The sequence below is a fragment of the Chanos chanos genome, chromosome 6 (assembly GCF_902362185.1).
Source record: "Chanos chanos chromosome 6, fChaCha1.1, whole genome shotgun sequence".
In the NCBI taxonomy this organism is placed as follows: domain Eukaryota; kingdom Metazoa; phylum Chordata; class Actinopteri; order Gonorynchiformes; family Chanidae; genus Chanos; species Chanos chanos.
Genome location: NC_044500.1, coordinates 41,292,058 through 41,314,178, shown reverse-complemented (window position 1 = coordinate 41,314,178; position 22,121 = coordinate 41,292,058). Strand labels below are relative to the sequence as shown.

Sequence of the window (22,121 nt, the reverse complement as noted above, 5' to 3'; positions counted from 1 at the left end):
ATTGGGGACAGGTGCTAGACCATTACCAGCTAAGCCTGAAGTCAGTCAACAAACAGAATGTCCTCCTTTTAACAACGTGAACTAAGCTACTCTCTTACACATCCAGGGCATCAAGCTCTCTGTTCTTTTTTTCTTTGTTCTGCTCTCTGCGTTACTGTCTTAGTGTTGTTAGCCTACCCCCAAGAAACAATGTGATAGAGGAACTGTACAGTTCCTTTTTTTTTTTTCTTTTTTTTTTTTTTTTTTAATAACTAAAAATACATATCGTGTCACATTTTAAAAATGTACACTCACTCCCCAAAGAGTTAAGAGCACAATCCATCAACATCCACCACATGGAGTATCTTTGCTGTGTCTACCGTGAAGACCACAAGATACCAAAAGTCCAATTGAGCTGTCAGATCCATTGCTTCATGGGTAAGTGGGTCCAATAGAGGGACTGGGGTCTGAGAGTGGGAAAGCTCACAGCAGTATCAGAGTCACACAGAAATCCATTTGCGTCTCGCTTGGTCACCTCGACTCCCCGTGGTCCAGCTCTGGCCCTTCCTCGGCCCTGGGGGAGTCAGCTATTGAGCCATGTGAGCCTGGATGGAGGCGGAAGCCTTCTTCTCAGAGGCTCAGAAGAAAAGCAAGCTCAATCCATGCACCCCCCCCCCCACCCCCCCGACCAAAAAAGAAGAGAGATGAATAACAACGGAAAGCCGTCCCAATCTCACTCCTGAGCATGACCTGAGCCAGCTACTGTCACATGAATGCTGTCGAGCACACGTGCGTGCGCGCGCACACACGCACACACACTCTCTCACACACACACACACACTCTCTTTCTCGCTCACATGTACACAGCTACAGAGAACAGAACAAATGAGGCATTGGTAGCAGTTCACTCGCTTTCAACCTCAGCCAAAAGCGACTTTGGATAAAACACAGCAATGAATACAGGCCCACACTGAATTCTAATATGCAGGGCGAGCATGACACGAAGGCAAGGGACTAAAGCCGATTGTGTGCAGAGAGATAAGCAGGAGATTACAACAGTCAGGGACTGGGTGGAGGAGGTGTACAGAGGGCCCGGGGCCTGGACAGGGGCCACTCATCCATCTGTCTCTCAGCAAAGAGAGAGAGAGAGGAATGGAGACACTGGGGGCGTTACAGAAAGACATTAAACCACCTCCGTTTATCTTGGCTCCCATCTCGGTGTGGCCACTTTAAACACCTGAGGAGTCTGTGACATCCAACATTTCACTGGCCCGCAAGACAGTGCGGAACAGGAGGCAGGCGCGCTCGTCCCAAAAAATGAATGAGGTGATGCATTAAATATTTGAGCATGTACAAGCAACAGCTTCTAAAGGGCAAAATCGAGCTGTGTGAAGAGGAGACAAAAAAAAAAAAAAAAAAAAGAAAGAAAGAAAAAAAAAAGAAAGAAAGAAAGAAAAAAAGACTTTTATTTTTTATGTACTCTTTGTTTCACTGCTTTTTTTTTTTGTATTTTAGTGTTATCAGATAGAGTGATGAGTGGGTAAATCAGAAGAGAAAAAAAAAGCTGTTTGCGGGAACAGCAGTTACAGAACAAGGCCTCTATACAGAAGAAGTACCAAAAAAACAAGCTAGGTTATTTGATGAGTTATCCTGCCCGGATTATACCGAGCTGCACCAATCGCTCTTTTTTGTTTGGACGAGCGGATTCCCTGGGAAAACAGAGCTATTAGGACGGTACGTTAGCGCTAAACACCGATGTTACTTACTCAGTCTCTTGGCGGCCTCCAAGGCCTCAGAGGCAGTGTCGGCCACAAAGAAACGCTGCACAGTCACGCCGCTCTCCTGCATCAGTTTCTTGCTCTGGTACTCTTGCAGGTTCAGCCATCTCCTGGAGCTCACTCTGGCCAACTGTGCCAAAAAAGAGAGAGAGAAAGAGAGAAGTGAAAGGAAGTGACGGCTAATAACATTCAATCACCATCGTAGTGTCGATGTGTGCGAGGCACTGCCTGCCTTTATAGCAGAGGTTTTTTGGTGAGCATACCAGCAGTTGTCCATAAAGTGTAACAGACTGTTTGGCTAGCACTTAGCTGCAGCTACTAGTTGGCGTTCCATGAATTGTTTATCTCCATTCAATTTTAATGAAGGCCAGTACAAGGTCTAGCAAGAGTGCTAATCCACCTTGTGCTATGGGTATCAGCACCACTAACCGTTTTTTTTTTCTTTATCTTTCTTTCTTTTTTTTTTTTTGCTACTAAACTACCTGATTTTCTGGATGTAAGTAGTAGATACCAACCATTTTCCTTTTCCAAACATGGCCAGAATGTGCAGTCTTCCCTGTTCAGAATCTGTTTGCATACCCAATATTAACTCAGTCATGCTCAAACACTTGTTCAATTTGGCTTCCTAAGCATGTCCACATGGAGTTAGAGTGCAAAGAATCGTGAATCACTCTTCTGATTTAAAGTGCAAGCTATGATAACATGAAAGCAAATTGGTGATTGGTTCTCTCAATATATGGACAATCCACATAACATCCTGAAAAGGCTGATATTACAGACACTGATGAATGATTTAAGGGCCCCTAAATGAGACTCTCCATTCACTTACAACATACTTTTCTCCCCCAGCCTTCTCTGTATTTTACAAAAACAGAGCCACTTAATGAATATCGTGACCTTTTTTTTTTCCACAAACAATGAAAATAAAAAAACCATGGCAAGTCAATGACTTTTTTGTAGATGGCTGTGATCTTACACGGCTAACTACTGCATTTTATCATTTTATATGGATTCTGTTTTAGAAGCCTCAAACAGTTCTTTGGCCGGAGATGGTGACACTTGTTAAATACTCGTTAACTGAAAGCATGCCGCGTCTCATTATCTACCATAAAGAGTTAAAAGTCCGACAGGCTAACCACTGCTCGTAGTCCCGAGATTCAGAAAATGTCACCGTGTGCCTTTCATGACCAGTCCTGAGCAACATTCAAAATGTTACATTTAATACTCAAGAAAAGCACTGGGGCCAATTAAACCGACAGCGTGGTAATATCCTAAGCAGAGGCAGAGGCTGAAATGGCCTGTTTAGTGCTCAAGTGAGTATCAGGGGTATAGCTTGAATTTCAGAAATGGTAGAGACATCTTAGAGGGGCAGGTCTCAGACTCATGGCTGAATTTTATATATATATATATATATATATATATATACATATATATATATATATATATATATGATCACGCTAAATTCTCTTCTAATGAAGCCAGTTTCTGTGTAGGACATGTCTACCTTTCTTACAACTACCAATGGATGGTGCTAAAGACAACGGTTCGTGTTTCTTCTCTCAGCTAGCCTACATCATTTAACATGCAAGCGAACAAAACGATACTTTCAAAAACGCAATGGGAAAACGCCCCTATTGGTTTCATAGGAAGCCATTGGCCGTGTGAGGGACGCCAGAAGAGGAAAGTGCTTCAGGCGCCTGATTAAGTCTAACGTGTGAACAGCTCTCCAGAGCTCCTCTAGTCAAGCTCTGGTTTTCCACTCAGACAGGCACAGACTTCTTCAAACTGTTTGCTCAGCAGATGTGTCTGCCATTGAGTCAAACTCATGGTACTATTTAAAAAAGACATTGAGTTTTAATATAAAAAGCCCACGTTAGGCTTACATTTCCTTTTGTGTCGTCAGGTGGGTTTATTATACTGAGTGTACGCATCCTAAAAAAAAAAAAAAAGCCGGCGGAATAGAAGAGTACAAAGCCATTATGCTTAAGGCAAGTTGAATTTTAAATAAAAGCACGGCTCACGTTTTCTTCTTTAGACTTTCCGACTTAATCACCTTCTCTGATAGAAGAGGTGAATAGGAACAGAGCTTCATTCTGCCGGTGTCGACCCTTCAAAACCAAAGCTCTTTGGCACCTTCAGTAGTCTATACTTGCAGAGAGCATGAGGACCGCATTGTAATAAGGTTAAAATTGAATTGTTGCTAACAGCACAAACCAAACAGTAAAATGAGACGGTATGGTTGTTACACACCATCCTCTCCAGGGTTGTACGTGGCGACCAACTCTTTTTGGCATACTTGGGTGTCATTTTTGAAGTAAAACGACACTGAGCCATGTCCCTACATTGCAGAAGTTACATAATACCTTCTCAGCCTCAGACAGAACAGCATATGATATTGAACATCAAAGGGCTTCAGGTAAATTAAATCATTTGAAATAATTTCTTCCCTCAGATATGTCTGTTCTTGTGCTCTTGTGTTTCTTGTGATTCCAGCACATAGAATACCATAAAAAAAAAACTACAAGCCCTAATAATAAATAATTCAACTTTCCTCAAGCACAACAAAGTCTATGGGACTGATCAAACAAGAGACCTTTTTTAAGTCTTTTTAAAAATGAATTTTGACAAGTGATAAGACTACATGGTGGCAGGAAAGGCCTGTACCATTTGACTTCATGGTTTGAAAGGGCAGATGAGGCCACAACGTGACTTTCAAACCAAGTAACTGGCCATTCTATCTTTTATGAAGCCGAGTGTCGAGATGATGCAAACCCAGACAATCTAGACCAGGGTAGCAGGACTGACCATATTCAATTTGCCAGTCTCCCTCAGAATGTGTTCTTATCAACCATCACTCCAGGTAGAAACATTTCAGGAGAAAAAAAAATAATAGTGGTCACCTCTTCTGACATTTCATTCAACCTTAATGAACCTCTGTTATTCCTGAGAGAGTTTAGACGACTCGAAAACTTGGAGTCCCCTTAGATTAAGCTAATGAATCTTAGCCTGTAACGACAATGACCAACACGGAACTGTTCATCTTTCCAGAAGCACACTGGAGGACACCAAGTCTCATTACTTACTGCCAATTATTCCAGAACTCTGAGGCTTTAATTAATTTTGTGTGTATTCATATAGGGAGTATTTAATCTGTTTTCAAAACCCATCAGTGGACGTGCATGAAAGACAGGAACAGACAGAGAGCATCAAATTTTCCTCTAAAAAGAACCCCAGCGTCTGGTTGGCATTTGGTTCCAGTAACAGGCTCCTGAGACCACCCCTGTTGGGTGGTTCTAAATGTTAGATTATGATGCTTTTCCTGCATGTTTTATCTCTGTGTACAGAGTGGGTCAGATGTACCAGTGTAAACCAGGAAACAGGTCCCCACTGAATCTGCCAGCCTGCTTTCATTGCTATATTGTCTGGGTTATAAAGAGCCCAGTGGCAGGACAGTGAGTATTAAAAGAGTCTTGAAAGCCCCATATAAAATAAACTGCACCTCTTAGCTTGCCTTTATGGAGTTTCTGATGCCCTACTTAACATGCTATCCCTAAAAAAAAAAAAAAACGCAGCACTAATCTAAACATAAACTATACAGTGTCAAAGAACTTTGGCATATCTTCCACTGACAGACACTCAAAGGCAAACCATTTTAAGCAGCCTGGCCTAGCTAAAAGGCTGTATTTTGAGTGCTGTGCATTTACAGTGTTATGTTTGCGGAAGAACAATGGGATAAAGAGAGTTTTAGCAAAGTTTCTTCAAGACTTTCAACCACCTTTGCATCCACCTGCATTCACATATTTATACTCCTCTTACTGGGAATAGGTGTGCGTCCACTAGCCACCACAATTTTTTGGCTGGCCATAGTACGTACCAAAGCATCTTTTATAGTCGTTTCAAATATACCCACATAAAATGAGACAGATATCCATCAACATAAACATAATGTATGCTGAGGAGTTTGTGGTTATCGAGGACACTGACATCTCTGTCTCATACATCTGAAGTGAACTAAATTAACCGACAACAGTAATAATTGACCAGCATCCCCAGAGGTCTCATAACAAGTTATTGTGTTAGGAAGATGTAATGAAACTAGTTCAATTCCAGAAGGAAATGCTAAAACGACTTAAAAATTTAGGGAGGAGGAAACGATTAAGGTGTCCCATTATGACTTCCTGAGAAAGACCTTCATAGTGCTGAACTGTGTGTGCTATGCAAAAAAAAAAAAAAGCCTAAGTCTGAGTCATGACAGCATGAAACACTAAAATAAGGAGGAGGCAGATACTAATGCGACCCAACAAGCACAGAGACAGGCTCTCCTCAGAAGATCTTCGCTTTTCCCAAGGATAAAAAAACACCTCCACACAATACTCCACACCACCTGCAGAACAGTTGGAGAGGGGGCAGCAAAAACAGTTTAAAGCAATCGCACTGGATTGTACAGTCACCAAAAGAGGAGGGTGGAAAAAGTGAAGGGGGGGGTGGGGGGGGTGAGGGAATGAGAGGAGAATCCAAAAATACCAGCTGTTGAGTGGGAAATGGGGCTGCTAGTGTCCCTTCAGGCACTGACAGATACCTTGGGGCAGCAGAAAACAGGAGTGATAACATGGAAAACACTTCATTCCAGAGCATACAGAGACCCATATACGCCTCAGCACCAAGTATGTAGCACTACTTACTCAGCCTTGATTATAGGGGTTCTCTTAGATAATGTTTCCAGAGCGTTATGAATGCAAAAAAAAAAAAAGACAATTATGTAATGTCATGATGAAGGCATGAAAGGCAAGTTGTTGGCTTTATTAGATAGCGGATGCTGTATGAATTTTAATGTCGTGAGACAGGGACATTGTACATCATCCTGGCTAGAGAACAATGAACTTGTTTTTTTTTTTCCCCCCAATGTTTGTGTATATTTTATGTCTTGGAGGCTAGAATGTTTCATGCTCTTTCATTAATTAGAAAGGCACGGAGGTGTGGAGCAAAAACCATAGCAACCCTTTTACAAAATATTAGCTGAAGACATCCTCTCCCCCTCCTCCCCACCCCACAAAAGCAATGTTTACCAAGGTTGTGCTGTGTAGGCTAACAGGTTGATGGTTCAGTCAAGGGCAGAGCTAAGTCAAAAAGGGCTTTAGGTGGGCGCAGAGAAGGCATAGCGGGTAGAGGCATGCCCCAAGGGAGAAAGAGCGGTAAGCGGAAGATGGCAGGCATCTGCCCTCCCCTGAGACGCTCACTCTACAGTAATTATCTTCATCAGCGCTCTGGAGACTGCCGAACCAGGGCCCCGTTCAACACGAGAAGCACAGGCACACACCCGCCTCTCAGCGCTGCATATAAAAATACCGATTATACACAAAGAGATGAAACAGGAGAAAAAGAGAGAAGAAAAAAAAAAAAGATTGTCAGTGAGCTAGTTTCAGACGCTCTGAAAAATGAAAAACATCACATAGAAGTTTTGGAATATGAAAGGTAATAAGATAGGCACAGCGATAATCAGAGCTTCTTTCTTCTTTCTTTTCTTTTCTTTTTTTTTCCCCCAGTCAAGCAGCTAAGGTTTTCATGTGTTTTTCTTCCGAAAAATTTAAAAAAAAAAAAAAAAAAAAAAGGAGAAGGAACGAATTACAGCAAAATCTGTTAAAACCGCAGAAATGTTCCTTTAAAAAAAATATGATTTGTCTCCATAAATTCCAGTAGTAATTTAGAGCAGTGAAGCAAAAACACTGTTAGGAGAGGTGCCAGGAGACCACCATTAAGAAACAGCGTATCCCTTCAAATTATGGAGAAACCTCTAAAATAATTACTTTTCATTTAAACAGGGCTTATTGTTTCAAATCCCACACCATAAAACCCTACCATCTCAGACTGCTCTGGAATTATTTGCTTAGATAGAGATATATAAGCATTCCCGTAGAATTATTTCGTAAAAATCTCACTTAATTTTGGAAAATCAAAGCGAACTGGTTGCACCAAAAATGGTTTCCAAAACCCAGTTTCTCTCAGAAACCTCTCTGACATTAGAACAACCCCGATTACCAAATGGAACATTACACTGCTAAAATCATACAAGCTTGAGTCCAGACTATCGTCTTTTAAGTCTTTCCAAAGTATTCCCGGAGAGGATGGCAGTGCCATTATTCCTCTAGGAAAACAGTAACAATTAAAAGGTTGTTATTAAAGTTTCTTTGTGCTGCGCTATATATTATTCTGACAGTAAGGCAATCAGATGTCAATAAAATCTCCTTTTCCAAGGGGAAAAATGTGAAAACAAAACAAGTCGTCGACGTTTTTTAAAACTTTACTCTAAGGAGATAAGGATTTCGACATGTAGAGTTAAGAATAATGTTAGGATTTTTTTTTTGGCTTGGAATATAACGTTTCAAAGAAAAATCTAGATCCCCACTCAAACACAGCCATCAAACAGACGTATAATCTCACGGTTCGCTCCATGTCCTTCCACTCGCCTCAAACAGCTTGGAGCACACAGCATTCATAGGAACTGGTATATTATTTTTGGGGAGTTTGGACACACTAAGCATATTTACATGCTATTCACTCCATAACAGAAAATTTGAACTACGGTAATGGAATTATTTACCATTTGAGAGTAGAAGATCTGAGAGTGGAATTTTCAGATAGTCCCTCAAAACTCTCACCAACTGAACTCTCCACCGTATAAAGCGTCCTCCCTACTCACTATCCACATCCATGTGCTGGTTTTTTCTTTGAAGTATTACACCTACTCAGTTCACACTGTTACATTACTCTCAACTCGCGAAGGTAAAGCTTTAAAAACATTGATTTTTTTTTTTTTTTTTTTTGCTTTCACGTTTTCTCACCTAGGAACGTTGGCATCTGATGGATAGACAATGGAACTATTACACACTGAAAATAATACGGCACAAGAGAAAAATAATAATAATGACTCATTAATCTTTGCTGAAAAATAAAAGGCCATCACCAGCCTCTCTGGGAATACATTTGTAAAGCAGAGGAGCAAAACACACAATCCGTGCTACAGCTTCATCATGTTTTGAAAGTCCATTTTGCGTGTGATCAATTAGCGGCATCGTTACTAATGAAACTGTATTTTAACCACATTACAAAGTCCCATATCTGTCTCTAACTACGCATATCATTTGTGAACGGAGAGCAATCTGAGATGGTGGGTGAAGAAAGCCTGTTTTTTTTGTGAGCGATTTCAGATGAAATCTAGATAAGCTAGATAAGAGTGGTCAGCTATAATGGGTTGGGGCTGATTCCCAGAGGTAGCAGGGTCCGTGCTAGTTCTGTGTTTTAATTCTAACCAGTCATTTACTGGCATAAATTAATACAAAAATCCTAAACTTCATAACCACACATATATGTCATACATTTCATCTGAGCTTAAATTCATTTTAAATAATGTTTGAAGACAATAAGTGCCTGTATTTGAATAAAAGGATTTTTTTTCTTGGTATTGCTAAAGCACATTTACTTGAGAGAATATGAATGACTAAGCAGACGAATGCCTTACTCTCTCCGGCTGTGTGTTTCTCAGTCAGCCAACTGCAGACGCATCCCAAAAGCATCCCAAACATCAGACATTTTCAACCAGAAGTAAAATAGCCAACCATATGGAGAGGAAATTAAAATATGCAATTTGACAGCAATGTGGCATTATTTTCAGACTGGGTTTACTTAAGAGAAACAGCAACTTGGAAAATAGTAGGAGTAACTACAGTACTGCTTTCTCAGAGTTTAAAAAAAAAAAAAAAAAAAAAAAAACCCTGCCAAAATGGAAACAGTGATTCAGAATTCATTTTGGTGAGATAGTTATGCTTTCAGCAACCATAACCATGACATTCAGTAGTGATAGTTAAATGTCAGAGAATGGCATTTCAAGAAATAAAAATAAAAAGTCTTTTTGTGTCCCCTAAACTGGCATCCTTCAAGTCACTGTTTAAATGTTTAAATTCTAGCCTTTTCAACGTCATCCACTTGTTCTATTTCATAAACCCTTCAGCCTATTTTCCAATGACCACGAAATTCAACAATGCAACATTCACCCAATGCAGCAAAGGACATTAATAAAACAGCCCATTTTTATCACGTCGAAGAGCTCGTGAAAATAAGTATGGCATAAAATACTCTTATTAGTCCAAGGTCATAAACACAAGGTCATGCACGGCAGTTGGCTTAAGCTTAAATACTGATTACATGGTTAACCTGATACTATAAACTAGACGTCTTACAACCTTACAGATAAAAGCTTTACATTTTATTAGAATGTAAAGGGGCTGGCTTTAAAGCTTAAAACGCCACATTTAAACTCCACAAAAAATTGACTGGGTTTAAATTATGATATGATTTTACCATTCAGTCAATTACTTATTCAATCTCAGATTGTGAGCTAGATATTTAAATTCCGTTTCATCATATTTGCATTTAAGAACACCAAGCGGGGTTTTTTTTTGGTTTGTTTTGTTTTTTACCCATAATCTCAGAAAGAACAAAACAGCCAAATTACAAAATTGTACGACCTCAACGCTAATGAAGTTTTGACACTGAAAAAAAAAAAAAAAAAAAAAATTCTAAACTTTCTGTATCACTCTCTAAACCCATGACCACGCCAGCACTCTTTCTCTCTCTGAATACTTTCTATGGATTTTTGTGTTCCTAAAAACTTTTTTTTACAAAGTGTGTGAATAAAATATAGCATATGAGTCATTCACTTTCTGTCTGTGCTAAAACTCCTGACAAAGTAAAACAGGTTAATGCAACAGATGCAGCGCTAATGACCGCTGATCCTTTTTTTTTTTTTCCTGAAGGATGCGACAGCAGCCGCGAAACCCTTTGTCAGGAGAGCACGATGCCCTGCTAGAGAATTTGACTTCGTGCCTGTCCTCAGACAGAGGCGAGAGGACGGCAGAAAGCTGTGGCAGCATTTGCATCAAATTCTGCAGTGTAGCAAAAACCCACGTCTGAGGAGCAACAGCCGAAACCCGGGCGGGCGCGGTTTAGGCCCCCGCTCCGTTCGTTCAGCGTTAGCGCCCGTCTCAAGACTGCGCAGCTGCGTGCGTTTCCGAGGAAGATGTGAGAGGGCGTCATTGTGAACGTGCTCAACCCTTAAGACGAATGTGAAAACAGCACAATGAGTGGTCTTTCAGTCATGCCAATCCAATGGGTTCAGTATTGTTGGGAGAGGAGACAATAAGGGGCGAGAGAGAGAGACAGAGAGAGAGAGAGATCATTGAGCTGTAGTGTTCTCATCTTCTGCTGAAGATGTAAGATAGGGACAAGAGCCATTCCCTCTCACACTCAGACACAGCAGAACAATGTCAGCTGAGACTGCCCCTACACTGATGAAAGGGTGTATCCTCATCCACATGGATTTATTAAGGTAATAAGTACTCTATTTGAACAGAAGGTTAAAACGTGTCACCTTCACTGTGCGTACCACTGAACAGTAGCAAGACTCCTTTATATTTCATTAGCATTAGAGTGGAATGGACTTTTGTCACGCCCAAAAGTATTAAGAACCAAATCAATCACTGTCTAAATAGATTTAAAAGGCAAACCAAATGACTCCTGTACTTTCACTTTTCAGCCAAAAAAAATGTGGCACATTAAAATGAGTTTGTGCCTTTACACTGAGTGACACAAAGGTAAGCTGAACAAGTTTACATTGGGGAAAAAAAACCCAAAACAAAACAAGACAAACAAACAAAAACACTTCTCTGTAACTAAGCTAGAGATAAAATGCACAGATGCAATGCGATTGAGTTTGATGTGGCTACCTGCCAGTAAACTCTGTACAAGAGGTAATTCTTCTTCAAGTAAGTTGGAGGATGAGAAGTTCTGTGTTTCCCTAAGCTTCAAGTGTGAAGATAATGCAGCTGGACATGTTCAAACAGGTATCTGATGGATGAGATTAAATAACCATGCAAAACAGGGTGGAAAAAAATCAATATCCTTCCTAAGAAACCCTGTGACAGAGTTCATCACGCTTTCATCCAACATGTGATATTCTCCGCTTTTTTTTTTATATAGGAATATTTAGCATTGAAAACGCTTGAATCTTAAAGAGACAGAGACAGAAAATAGTAATGTGAAACAGAAGTGCAGAACTGCCCTGCTCTTGCATTTGAAGCACCTATGCTTAAATCTTTTAATATTTGTCAGGAAATCTGTGAATACATGTCACATTCTTTCCTGGTTTAAAAAAAAACAAAACAAAAAAAAAACCCTTTCACATTGTTTTAAGGAAGACAGCTCTAGTTTGTAGTACATTACATTTTCATTTTCTATTTAAACTTTAAGCAACTGAAACCCATTTAAATAATTTATGCATGACCTGAACCTGTCCGATTTGTAGGCCTTGCAGCATCGTGAGCGGAAGTGAACTGAAATAAAGTTTAACCTTCTTAACGTACAGTTCCTGAATATTATGCCGCCATTAACATGAGGAAGTCTGACAAGAAGCACTCACATTAGAAGAGGCGAGAAAGGGAAACTCAATACGTCAATACAGAATTGATTCCTTAGACTGCTTGCAGAAAAAAAGAGGACCTAGCCTACTTTTCACACAGGGGGGGAAAAAAAAAACCATGTTTTATTCTAGCATATTCATGAAGGGTTATTTACAAATCCATATCGACTTGGACCCTCTTTGGGAATAGGGAGCGGAGCCAAATCAAGAAGCATTTCTTAAAAAAAAAAAAAAAAGGATCGAAAATTTCTGGGATGCCGGATGGAGAAGTGTCCAGACCGTAAGAAGCGTACGACGTACGATCCAGATTAAAGTCAGAGCCGCGGCACCGCGGTCCTCGTGCGGTCGGACGAAAGTCGCGAGAGGGAACCGGGGAGGGGGGTTCCGCTCGGCTTCGGTGAAATATTGGCAGAATAAATAGGATTTCCTGCATTACCATAAGCAGACTGCTCTGATGAAGGCTGCTCTCTAAAGCTCATTTGTCATCTTCCTTTCTCCTCTTCTTTTCCCATTTAAAGTTTTTTTTTTTTTTTCCCTTATGTCAACAATATCTATGTCACTTCATCCCGTAAAGATCAGATCCGCGGCATGAGTGTCATTTCCTGGCTGTTCTGGATTAAAGATTAAGATATTGAAGACGGGGCCTTTAAAGCGATGCATGCATATCTGATTTATCTGATCTCTAGCTTACTTTCTTCCCTTGCTGTTGGTAACCAATCCAGCAGTGGTGAAACAAATGGCTAAAAATAACCCATTGACTGTATTGGATCTAATGTAGCCGTGGTACAACAAACGTCTCTAGGGGTTAAAATCCTTATTATTAGTCATAGCTGAGTCCTAACCCTTTGAAATGACTGTCCTTAATTAGCACCTATGCACAGTCTCCAAGTTAATTAACTGGAATACTCCTCAAGGAGAATTTTGAAATATTTAAGAAATTAACACTTTTTCACATTGCTGATTGTACCAAATTGATTTGTTCTATTCAGTATCTGAACTGAGACATTCCTAACACACTTAGAGTAGATCACCCCTATGGAATTTTAATAAAGAATAAGGTTCTTGCACATTACTGAGTGGTGTTGGAGTCACACAGCAGGCGAGGTATACTGACGCTGGAATTTCTAATGACTTGACACTGCTTGCAAGTATGATGAATCCACTGAAAGACAGCAATGATAACCAAATGATTAAGCCAGACTGTATACTTTAGTGAGAAAGCAACGGCAACGTCAGATACAGACGACACTAAACGTTTAAAGAAATTAGAAACGAAAACAAACGAAGACAATAAGGCAAACCAATTTCAAACTGTCAAATCATCCAGAATTTTCTAACAGATCTCAAAACAGAACGTTGCACAATGAAGCATTCATAATGAACATCAAACACTCGGCAAAGAGGATCAGCAGTTCTTCTCCTCACGTCTATGGAAAAATCCTGACTCTCTACTACTCCGGGGCATCAAGAGTTTTCTCTCCTCTGTTCTTTGTCTTTCTCTTGTGTGCAGCAAGGTCAGGTACAAGAGATGAAGAGTGTTTGAGCAGAGGACTGGAGTGCTCCATTAGGCCGTGACGTCTGTGTTTGGTTACTGTGCAGGGACTGAGGTTAGAAGGCAGCAGGGCATGCGAGAGGATTTAGATCACTTGGATTTGCATCACAGGCTAAGTCAGACATAGAAAGAGAGAGAGAGAGAGAGAGGGGGAGAGAGAGAGAGGCCTAATCTACAGTAGACAGGCTAAGACAAACTGCAAAGGCAATTCTCCGCAGACATGAATTTTAGCAATTAGCATACTTAATAAGGAGCATCATTAGAGAGAACGATTTGCAGGTGTCAAGTCTCAAGGTAGATATACGTGTGCAGAGGAGTATGTAAAAGTGAGTCCTAAAGATGCTACGCAGGAATAACAATGAGAGGGTTCGCGATTGATCAAACAGAAATATGGCATAGGCTGTTTCTGCAGGAAAGATGAGACATGGTGTGTCATCTGAATCATACAGCAAGAGGCAAATTAATTGGAAACCATTAATTTACCACTCTTCTATTAGTACTAACATTTAATCACTGCCCATTTAATAGGGCCTCTTTTTCATAATCATAACTATCAACTAAGTCATGAAAAACAATGATTTCTCACGCAAGGGTATACACATGAGGTAATTCCCCTTCACAGACTGCCAAATACTCATAGTAATCGCAGCCTCTTTAAATTATTGAAAAAGTCTAAACACCTCTTTACGAGCAACAGAAATGGCGATTAACCTTGGCGAAATGATATTCAAATCCAGTTACAGCAAAGTTGGTCTACTGTATCCCTCGCGGGGAGGAAATGTAAATGTGTTCTTGCTGTAGACAGATGGGGAAGCCGACTGGCGTTTGAAGTTCTAGCAACAGAAGAGTCACATCGCCCTCCTCCTCACTAAAATATTCAGGACGGGGCTTCATTCAGCCACACTCTTGTGTTTAAACACGGCAGCCAAGTGCCGCAGCTCTTGGAGGTGAGAGAGCGTTGACACCTTCAAACTTTGCAAACGTTTACAAATGCAGTGCGGTGCTGCGGCACCGCCGGTTAAAAAAAAAAAAAAAAAAAAAAAAGGATTATCTTTTAGCCCAGACAGGAATTTTGGAGATTTGATTTATCAGGCGTCCACTTCCAATCCATCTCAAATGTTGCGCTCTTCTTTGCTTTGTCGCTGACAAACCAAGGCAAATTGAATTCGGCGTGGACTTGAACTGTCATGGCCGATAGGTCTGAAACCTTGTGATACCAGTCTGTCAGTCAACCTGGCTTGCAGAAAAAAAACCACAGACAGAGAGAGTTTATGGATCATTACTCTTATCTTGTAGGGAAGTGATCGAAAGTAAAAAGTCATAAAAGCGCAGGTGCTCCGAGTAACAAACTTATGTTTGAAGTTGCTGTACACTTACCCTGAGCTAACGCCGGCAGCGACAACAAGCAACAACGTGACAGGAAGTCATTCATCTCCAGTGGTCACTGGGCGACACGGCGCGACTCGTCGCTTGGCGATAAAATTGTCGCCACTTGCCGACAGAAAAAGTTGAGCAACTTTCAACTTTATGCAAATGAGCAGTGACAGAGTCGAGCAACGGCAAATCAGAGGGCAGATGTGTTCTTCTTATATTCTTTCACTGTCAGACCTCTTCTTAAACTTTAGTTCCTGTATTAGCATTTTGGTTCCCAATGTTGTCTCCGTGCATAGATAGCGGTGACTGCGAATGCTACTTTGCGGTCCATGGTGAGACAGTAGTGTTTGAAACAAGATCACACTATTAATAGAAAATAAATTCCCTCTAAAACATATTTTTGTGCGGGAATGCACATGATTTGTTCACGCATATATTGGGCGATATATATATTTATAGGCCTGCCTCTCACAAACCACAAACTCCACAATGAATACGGCAAAGGCGACGCAAACATAGCATATAAATAAATATAACATATAATATACATTTCTAAAATTTATTAGTATATACATTTTTTTTTAGGAAAACTGATGCATCTCTGGTCAATACATTTGTAGCCCACTTCCTCAAAAGTATGTTAGCAACACAAGCTGGAGGCAAGCGATAGCGAGGCGACTGCAGGAGACAGGAACACAGCGACTTGGCGACAAAAAAGTGGGTTAGAGAGCAGGGTTAGAGAAGTGTTGATACAAAAGTAAATGTTTATAGAGACTGAATAAAAGTAATCAATTGTTTTCTGACACTGGAACTCATCCAGTTTCCTCACAGACTACGCTGATGTTTGCATGTGGACTGAGCGTGAACATTCAGAGGATGGTTGAAGGTGGTTTATTATTTAACCCCTGTTTTTCCAAACTAAGAAATATTGAATCTTCAGGTCATGTCTCTTCTCTGTCCACTTTGCCGTGTTAGTATCTGTAGAGTGGTTAGCTATGCTTTGAAAACAAAATCAGAAATTCACAAACAGTTAGCTGAACACAGCGACTTTTGATTCTCACAGAAACGCTGTGTGAAACGCTGAAAATATTTTATAGCCTTCACTGGTTTAACCAAAACTATACTTTATTTCTAATCTTGAGGAGGTCCTACATAAGTCTTTTTCAGTGGAGATGCTGAATTGTGTAATGTTGCTTGACAGTGTTTTCTCTCTCATTATCACAGACCCTCTTCAAGATAGATGAGGTTAGCCCCTATTACGTCAGCTATAACCACCTCATTAGACCAAAGAAATGAAAATATGTGCTTGCTAAGCACTGCGCACTCACTCCGTCTGAGAGCACTATCTATATTATATGCATGTGGAGTGGTCTGAGCAGTGAGCTCGTGCTATGAGCACTGTGTGTGCAGGCAGTGGGTGCTATGAGAGAGATTCTACTGTTCAGCATTCCAGAGACACAGTTTCCCCAGGGATTATGATTCAAGCTCACACCTTGAAACCACACATAAAAAATAATCTGGAGTATTACTACAGGAGTGATTCTGTGAAACTGATCTGAAAGCTGGCAGAATAGTTGAGCTGTCTAACAAAAGTGAAACTTCCATAGCCGGATTCTCTCTCTCTCTCTCCCTTTTTTATGTCCCACTGTTTAATTCTGGTTGTTTGGTTGAAAACTCCCCCAAAAAATCTAATAACCTGACAGTTATTTGTTGTAATCAAAAAAATATTCTCCATACCATGACACTCTGTACACCTGAAAATTTAGAGGCTATACCAGCTTTAAATTGCATTGTAACCTGAGGCAACACAGAAGGGTAAACAAAGACATTAATCATTATCTACTAAAGGTTCGGCTTTTCTCCCAGTTCCCAGGAGGAGAATCGTAGCGGCGTGGGGACTGGAGGGACTGCAGGACTTCATCCTCTAGTGTGGTGAATAATTGACATTCACTGCTGAGGTGCCAGTCAGAAAACATTAGTGGAGCGTGGGGGTCATCACTAATAACTACTAACGATAGTAAACAGAGAAATTCATTGAATAAAATTGGCTGACGTAAAAGACTATCACAACATGCCAAAAGAAAAAGAGAGATACATTTCAAGTGCAACAAAACTTAGGACACTATATGCTGTCTGAACATAACTAATGTGGCTACACACATAACGATACACAAACTACAAGGCAATTATTTCCATCTGTTTGGCTTAAAGGGGCTTAATTAGTCACTAATGGTAGTTACGCCATATTTACTGTGCTGGAATGGCCCTCTCTATATGTGTACAACTGGAAAAAAGTAATGAACAACTGAAGTCTTAAAACATTGACACCGACTATGGAAATAGCTATCAGCCAGGAGCAGCTACAACTCCACTAAGATATTACACGCTAAACTATTTCTTTTAAACTATGCAAAATAATATTCTGTAATGGCATTTAACGTAGTATTTCTATCTGATTAACGATGAGAGAATTACAGTATTACAGTACTCATGGGATGTGAAAACCCCAAAGTAAGTAGAACAAGTTTGGTCAACTAAATTTAAATGGCTGACATGGAGCCATCTTTTTGCCTTTTTAAATTTACTCTATTCTCTATTCCTCCCCCCCCCCCCTCCAATTCACAGTCTCATCAAATGAACCAACAAAACCTTGGCCTTAACTCACAGCACCCATTGTTAACACCTCCACCACTGTTTAGAGTTCAGATTCCCTCAGTTAGATTAGACTTCAATGAAGGTAAAGCATATTTTGAGACAAAATATTTTCACTTTACAAGAAAAAACAGAGAGACTTTAAACAGAGAGCTGAGGATAACATTGAAATTCTTTTTGCACAACACCTGAGGTTACTGTCACACAAAGCGACTTAAAAATGTTCGTTATGCTGAAACCCAAGAAAGGGCCAATTGTGACAAAACAAAATGTCACATGACTTACAAAAAGACAGCAGCACAGGCTCTAGTTTGATGATTACCTGTCCATATGTATATTGTGATTGGAGGAAAAAAACTGTTATCTACAGTAAACTTTAGACTCAACCTTTAAACTACCAACTCAAATCTACAGCCCTGCCGACTCCACAGTTTCCAGATCTTTTGGAGTCAAAGGTTGTCTGGTCAACTAGGCTAATCATACCTTTGAAGACAAAATGGTTAAATTCTCAAAAGTAATCATGACTACGAATATAGCAATAATAATAATAATAATGACTAAAGAGCATTCTATCCACGCGATCACCTCAGGTCCCCACGATAAGAGTTATTAAAGTGAACAGACTTTGGATACGTCTGAGTTTTTGTTAAGTAACAACGAAACAGAATACAGACTCGGCTCATTTGACAGGTTCAATTCATGCCTGTCATCCTAACGGTTTCTCCCAGTGCTCTCCTCAGGAACTGTGTAATCGAATATCTTGTGTAACTTGCGAGATGTAATTTATGGGGAAACAAACTGCAGTAGTTAGCATGCCTACGTCTTGACAGCATAAATGCAAGTGCGAACACTTAAAATACGTAATGCATAATAAATAACGTCTGCTGTGTTTTCGACAGCTTCAGGTGAATTCTTTAAGACGTTCAATTTCATAAAAGTTCACTGACAAAACTTTGCTGTCAAACCAGTACAAGGTTCACCCGCTCTGCACATGAAGGATGTACACTCTCAGTTACGATACAAACAATGCAGACATGCAGCACGCCTCTAAAATGATGCAAGCATAAACCCCACATAAAAGCTTGAGCCGCTACCTCGTTTCTCTTGAGAAACAGATGTCTGGCACTTGCTCCTCGTAGTCCTCTCACTACAGCCTGTGAAGCCATGGATGCCGCCATGATGAACCGGAAGTGCTGTGTTAAAGCACATGTTCGCGTTAGCACAAGCAGGAAGCTCAGCCCACTGGGGGACGTACAATATTTATTATATTTAATTTATATTTTGTGTTTTACTGATCTGTAATCGGCGCTTAATGTTGAAAAATATTTAATGGTATTCAGAATAAACATGTTTTAATTTAAAATTAAAATGAATTTCTTTGTTTCTTTTGCTGTTGCCTTTGGAGGATTGAGAGTTATATAACACTCAATCCTCCAAAGAAACCTGCAAAAGAAACAAAATATTTTAAATAACTGAATAACTGAAATATTTTTAATATATTTTAAAATATTGTCGGACACAGAGAGCATACAACCTACATTTCTGCGTTCTTATCTGACAATTCATTGATTAAAGGGGCATGAGAAAAGACAATGAGGACAATCCACATGTTTTGTCATTTGTTTGTCGCCCTGTGTGCTGGTCTCATTTTAAACTGTTTTATTTTTGTCATGTCAGTACTTGAAATTTGTGGGAACCCGTATTTATTTGCACTAAATATTCAGGGTAAAGTAACTGCTTTTCTAATTAATGCATTCAGCACCTAATCTGTACTCATTAACACATCTTTAATCTTCTCCACAAGTTATTTGTTCAACAGATGCAATCAGATGTCAAATTATAGAAATGTTTTCGTACTCCTATATCAAAGATCTCTCACCGCAAAGTACATATATGGTGTGGTGATTGTTCTTGAAATGAGAAAAAAAAAAATCCCTTGAGTCATTTAAACGTGTTATGGGGATGCTCTCCATTCTGGGACTTTTCAGGAGGGTTTTTTTTTTTTTTTTTTTTTTTGGTCATGCCAGTAGCCAGTCCCTCCTTTTCTCTGCACACCAGTGACCTTGTATTTAAGGCACGCTCCTGTCCTCAGCACAGGGGGTAGTAGAACGGAGGGGTGTCAGCTCCAGTGAATAAGTAAATAAGCCACTCACCCAGCCCTCCAAAGCTCTCATTACTCTGACATCTCAAAAGGGCAGAAAGGGCGAAGTGATCATAAAATGCAGTGATTATGACAGAGGGAGCGAGACGTTGGCTTCAGAATGATCAGTGTCAGCACAAGAGTGCTGACACATTACAAAGAGTGGGTGATGAACCATTTCTCACGAACATGAGGCTTTCTATCTCCCCCCCTCTTTTACTCTCTCTCTCTCTCTCTCTGTCTCTCTCTCTCTCTCTGTCTCTCTCTCTCTCTGTCTTGTCTCCCCCACTTTTCCCTTTTCATCCTCTGGTGTTCTAGTTTCGGTCAAAAAAAATGCAGAAAAACAAATATCTACGTTTCACACACAATGGTAAATTAGAGGAATTTGTATCATGTATATTCTATTTTTCATGTTTATTCTATTCTTCCTCTCTACTCATTTCTGTCTTTCTTTCTTTCTTTTTTTTTTTTTAGAAGAACTGTGCTCTCTGAGGATTTATGCCAGCACCACTCTTTTTTGCCTGAACTTTTTAATAGGCTGGATCCATATTTCATTAAATGAAATAGTCTTTCAGCCCTCCTCTACTTTATAACTGTGATCCGACTAAAAGTGAACTTATGATGCTGACGTTGCACATTAGTTTCGTTCAGTAGACAAAATTTCCTTAATCTCAAAAGATCTCTGTATCTAGGAATCGGTGCATTGCCTTACGGTAATCAGGATTACCTGAACATAGGTATTTGTCATTTTTTTCATTCTGTCTCGCAAATATGCGGACCAGACCCCCACCATCCACCACTCCCCTTTTTTTCCCTTTTTCTCTATCCTTTGTTTAAAAAAAAAAGAAAAAGAAAAAGAAAAAAAAGTAAGCAACAGAGGTCAGAATTATGATGCTAGTTTCACACTCACTGCAAGTGTTCCAATACCAGGGTGTTGTTATTCTGTCTGGTACTGCTTTGTGTCTGGAAAGAAAGGAAATGAGACACATTTTTTTAGTGCGTAGACGAAATTGCTTGGACAGAACTCATATTCTGAGACAAAAGAATGTGAAGACACAAATGATAAATCATGTTCTAAAAGTGAGTATCTGAGCTGAACTTGTATCTCAGCAAATGACATTACTTTCTTTTTTTTAGCTATTCCAATGCCATTTTATGTTCATAAGGACCTAGTTTCAAGAAGGATTGATCTGACACGCTACCTTCCCCTTATGCTGCTTTTCCCGTATAGTCTTAAACAGAAGATTGTACCTAACAGATGTTCCAGGATAGATGCAGATGTATTAGTAACCATATGGCCATGAGTGCTCGCTCTTTACAGACGGTCCCAAGCTTTGCTTTATCAAAATGATCATTGTCCTTCATGACTGTTCTTCCTTAGAAACACCCAGGTGTTCCTTAGGAGTGCTTCATCTGTTCTGTTTTCTCTTTCCCGTGAATAGAGTTGAGGCAAAAGCAGGTGCTTGATCTGTAGTCAATTCTGACACAGCAGGCCATAAGCACTCAAACTGAGGAGTCGCAGTTCCCAGAGGATCTTGTGGTCCGCTCAACCTTACCTCATACCAACCACCCAGTGGGAGGTTACACAAACCACCTTGAGGGTTTTACCATGTTCTCCTCAAGACTGAAGATCTGACCGCTGGAGTCTGGAACGCAGTGCGTTCCTCTTTTTAATCGATACATTTAACCCCGCTCATTAGTAGCAGCATGGGCCTCTATCACACCTCCACAGTAAAAAAAAAAGATTAAAAAAAAAAAACCCAGCTCGACAAGCCCTTTCAAAAGTCAGTAAGACATTCACAGCAAGGAGGAGCCTTTCTCATTAGTTCCCTTCACTAGCATACCGCTGCACTGAGAAAGGCCTGATTCTACAGCCTTTTCTCCGACTACTGAGCCCCTAGGCTTGCCTGACAAAGCCCCTCTATTCTGTGACTGGTTGTGAAGGCTACATTAAAGACTGTTCTCCTCTGGCACAGTGCAAATAGGCCCATTTCATTTTCCTTCCACTAAACTCCCACTCACACTCTTATTCTCTCTCTCTCTCTCTCTCTCTCTCTCTCTCTCTCTCTCTGGTTCTCTTAGAAAGAAACAAAAATTCCTTCGCTGGATAATAGAATGACTAAATGATCTGAATTTTGATATGTGCCACCATCAAGTAGTGTATCAAAGCGTTTT

The 22,121-nt window shown here is 40.2% G+C and overlaps 1 protein-coding gene across 1 annotated transcript in view; it reads right to left on the bottom strand.

The window, feature by feature from the left end:
* Window positions 1-18,992, bottom strand: part of suclg2 (succinate-CoA ligase GDP-forming subunit beta) — a 72,047-nt gene extending 53,055 nt beyond the window's left edge. The window contains exons 1-2 of the mRNA XM_030776465.1: window positions 18,901-18,992; window positions 1,746-1,887 (exon numbers count right to left, since the gene is read on the bottom strand). Coding sequence (XP_030632325.1) covers window positions 1,746-1,887; window positions 18,901-18,984 — 226 coding nt within the window. The 5' untranslated portion in view covers window positions 18,985-18,992. The remainder of the gene's footprint in view (window positions 1-1,745; window positions 1,888-18,900) is intronic.
* Between the last annotated feature and the right edge of the window lie 3,129 nt (window positions 18,993-22,121).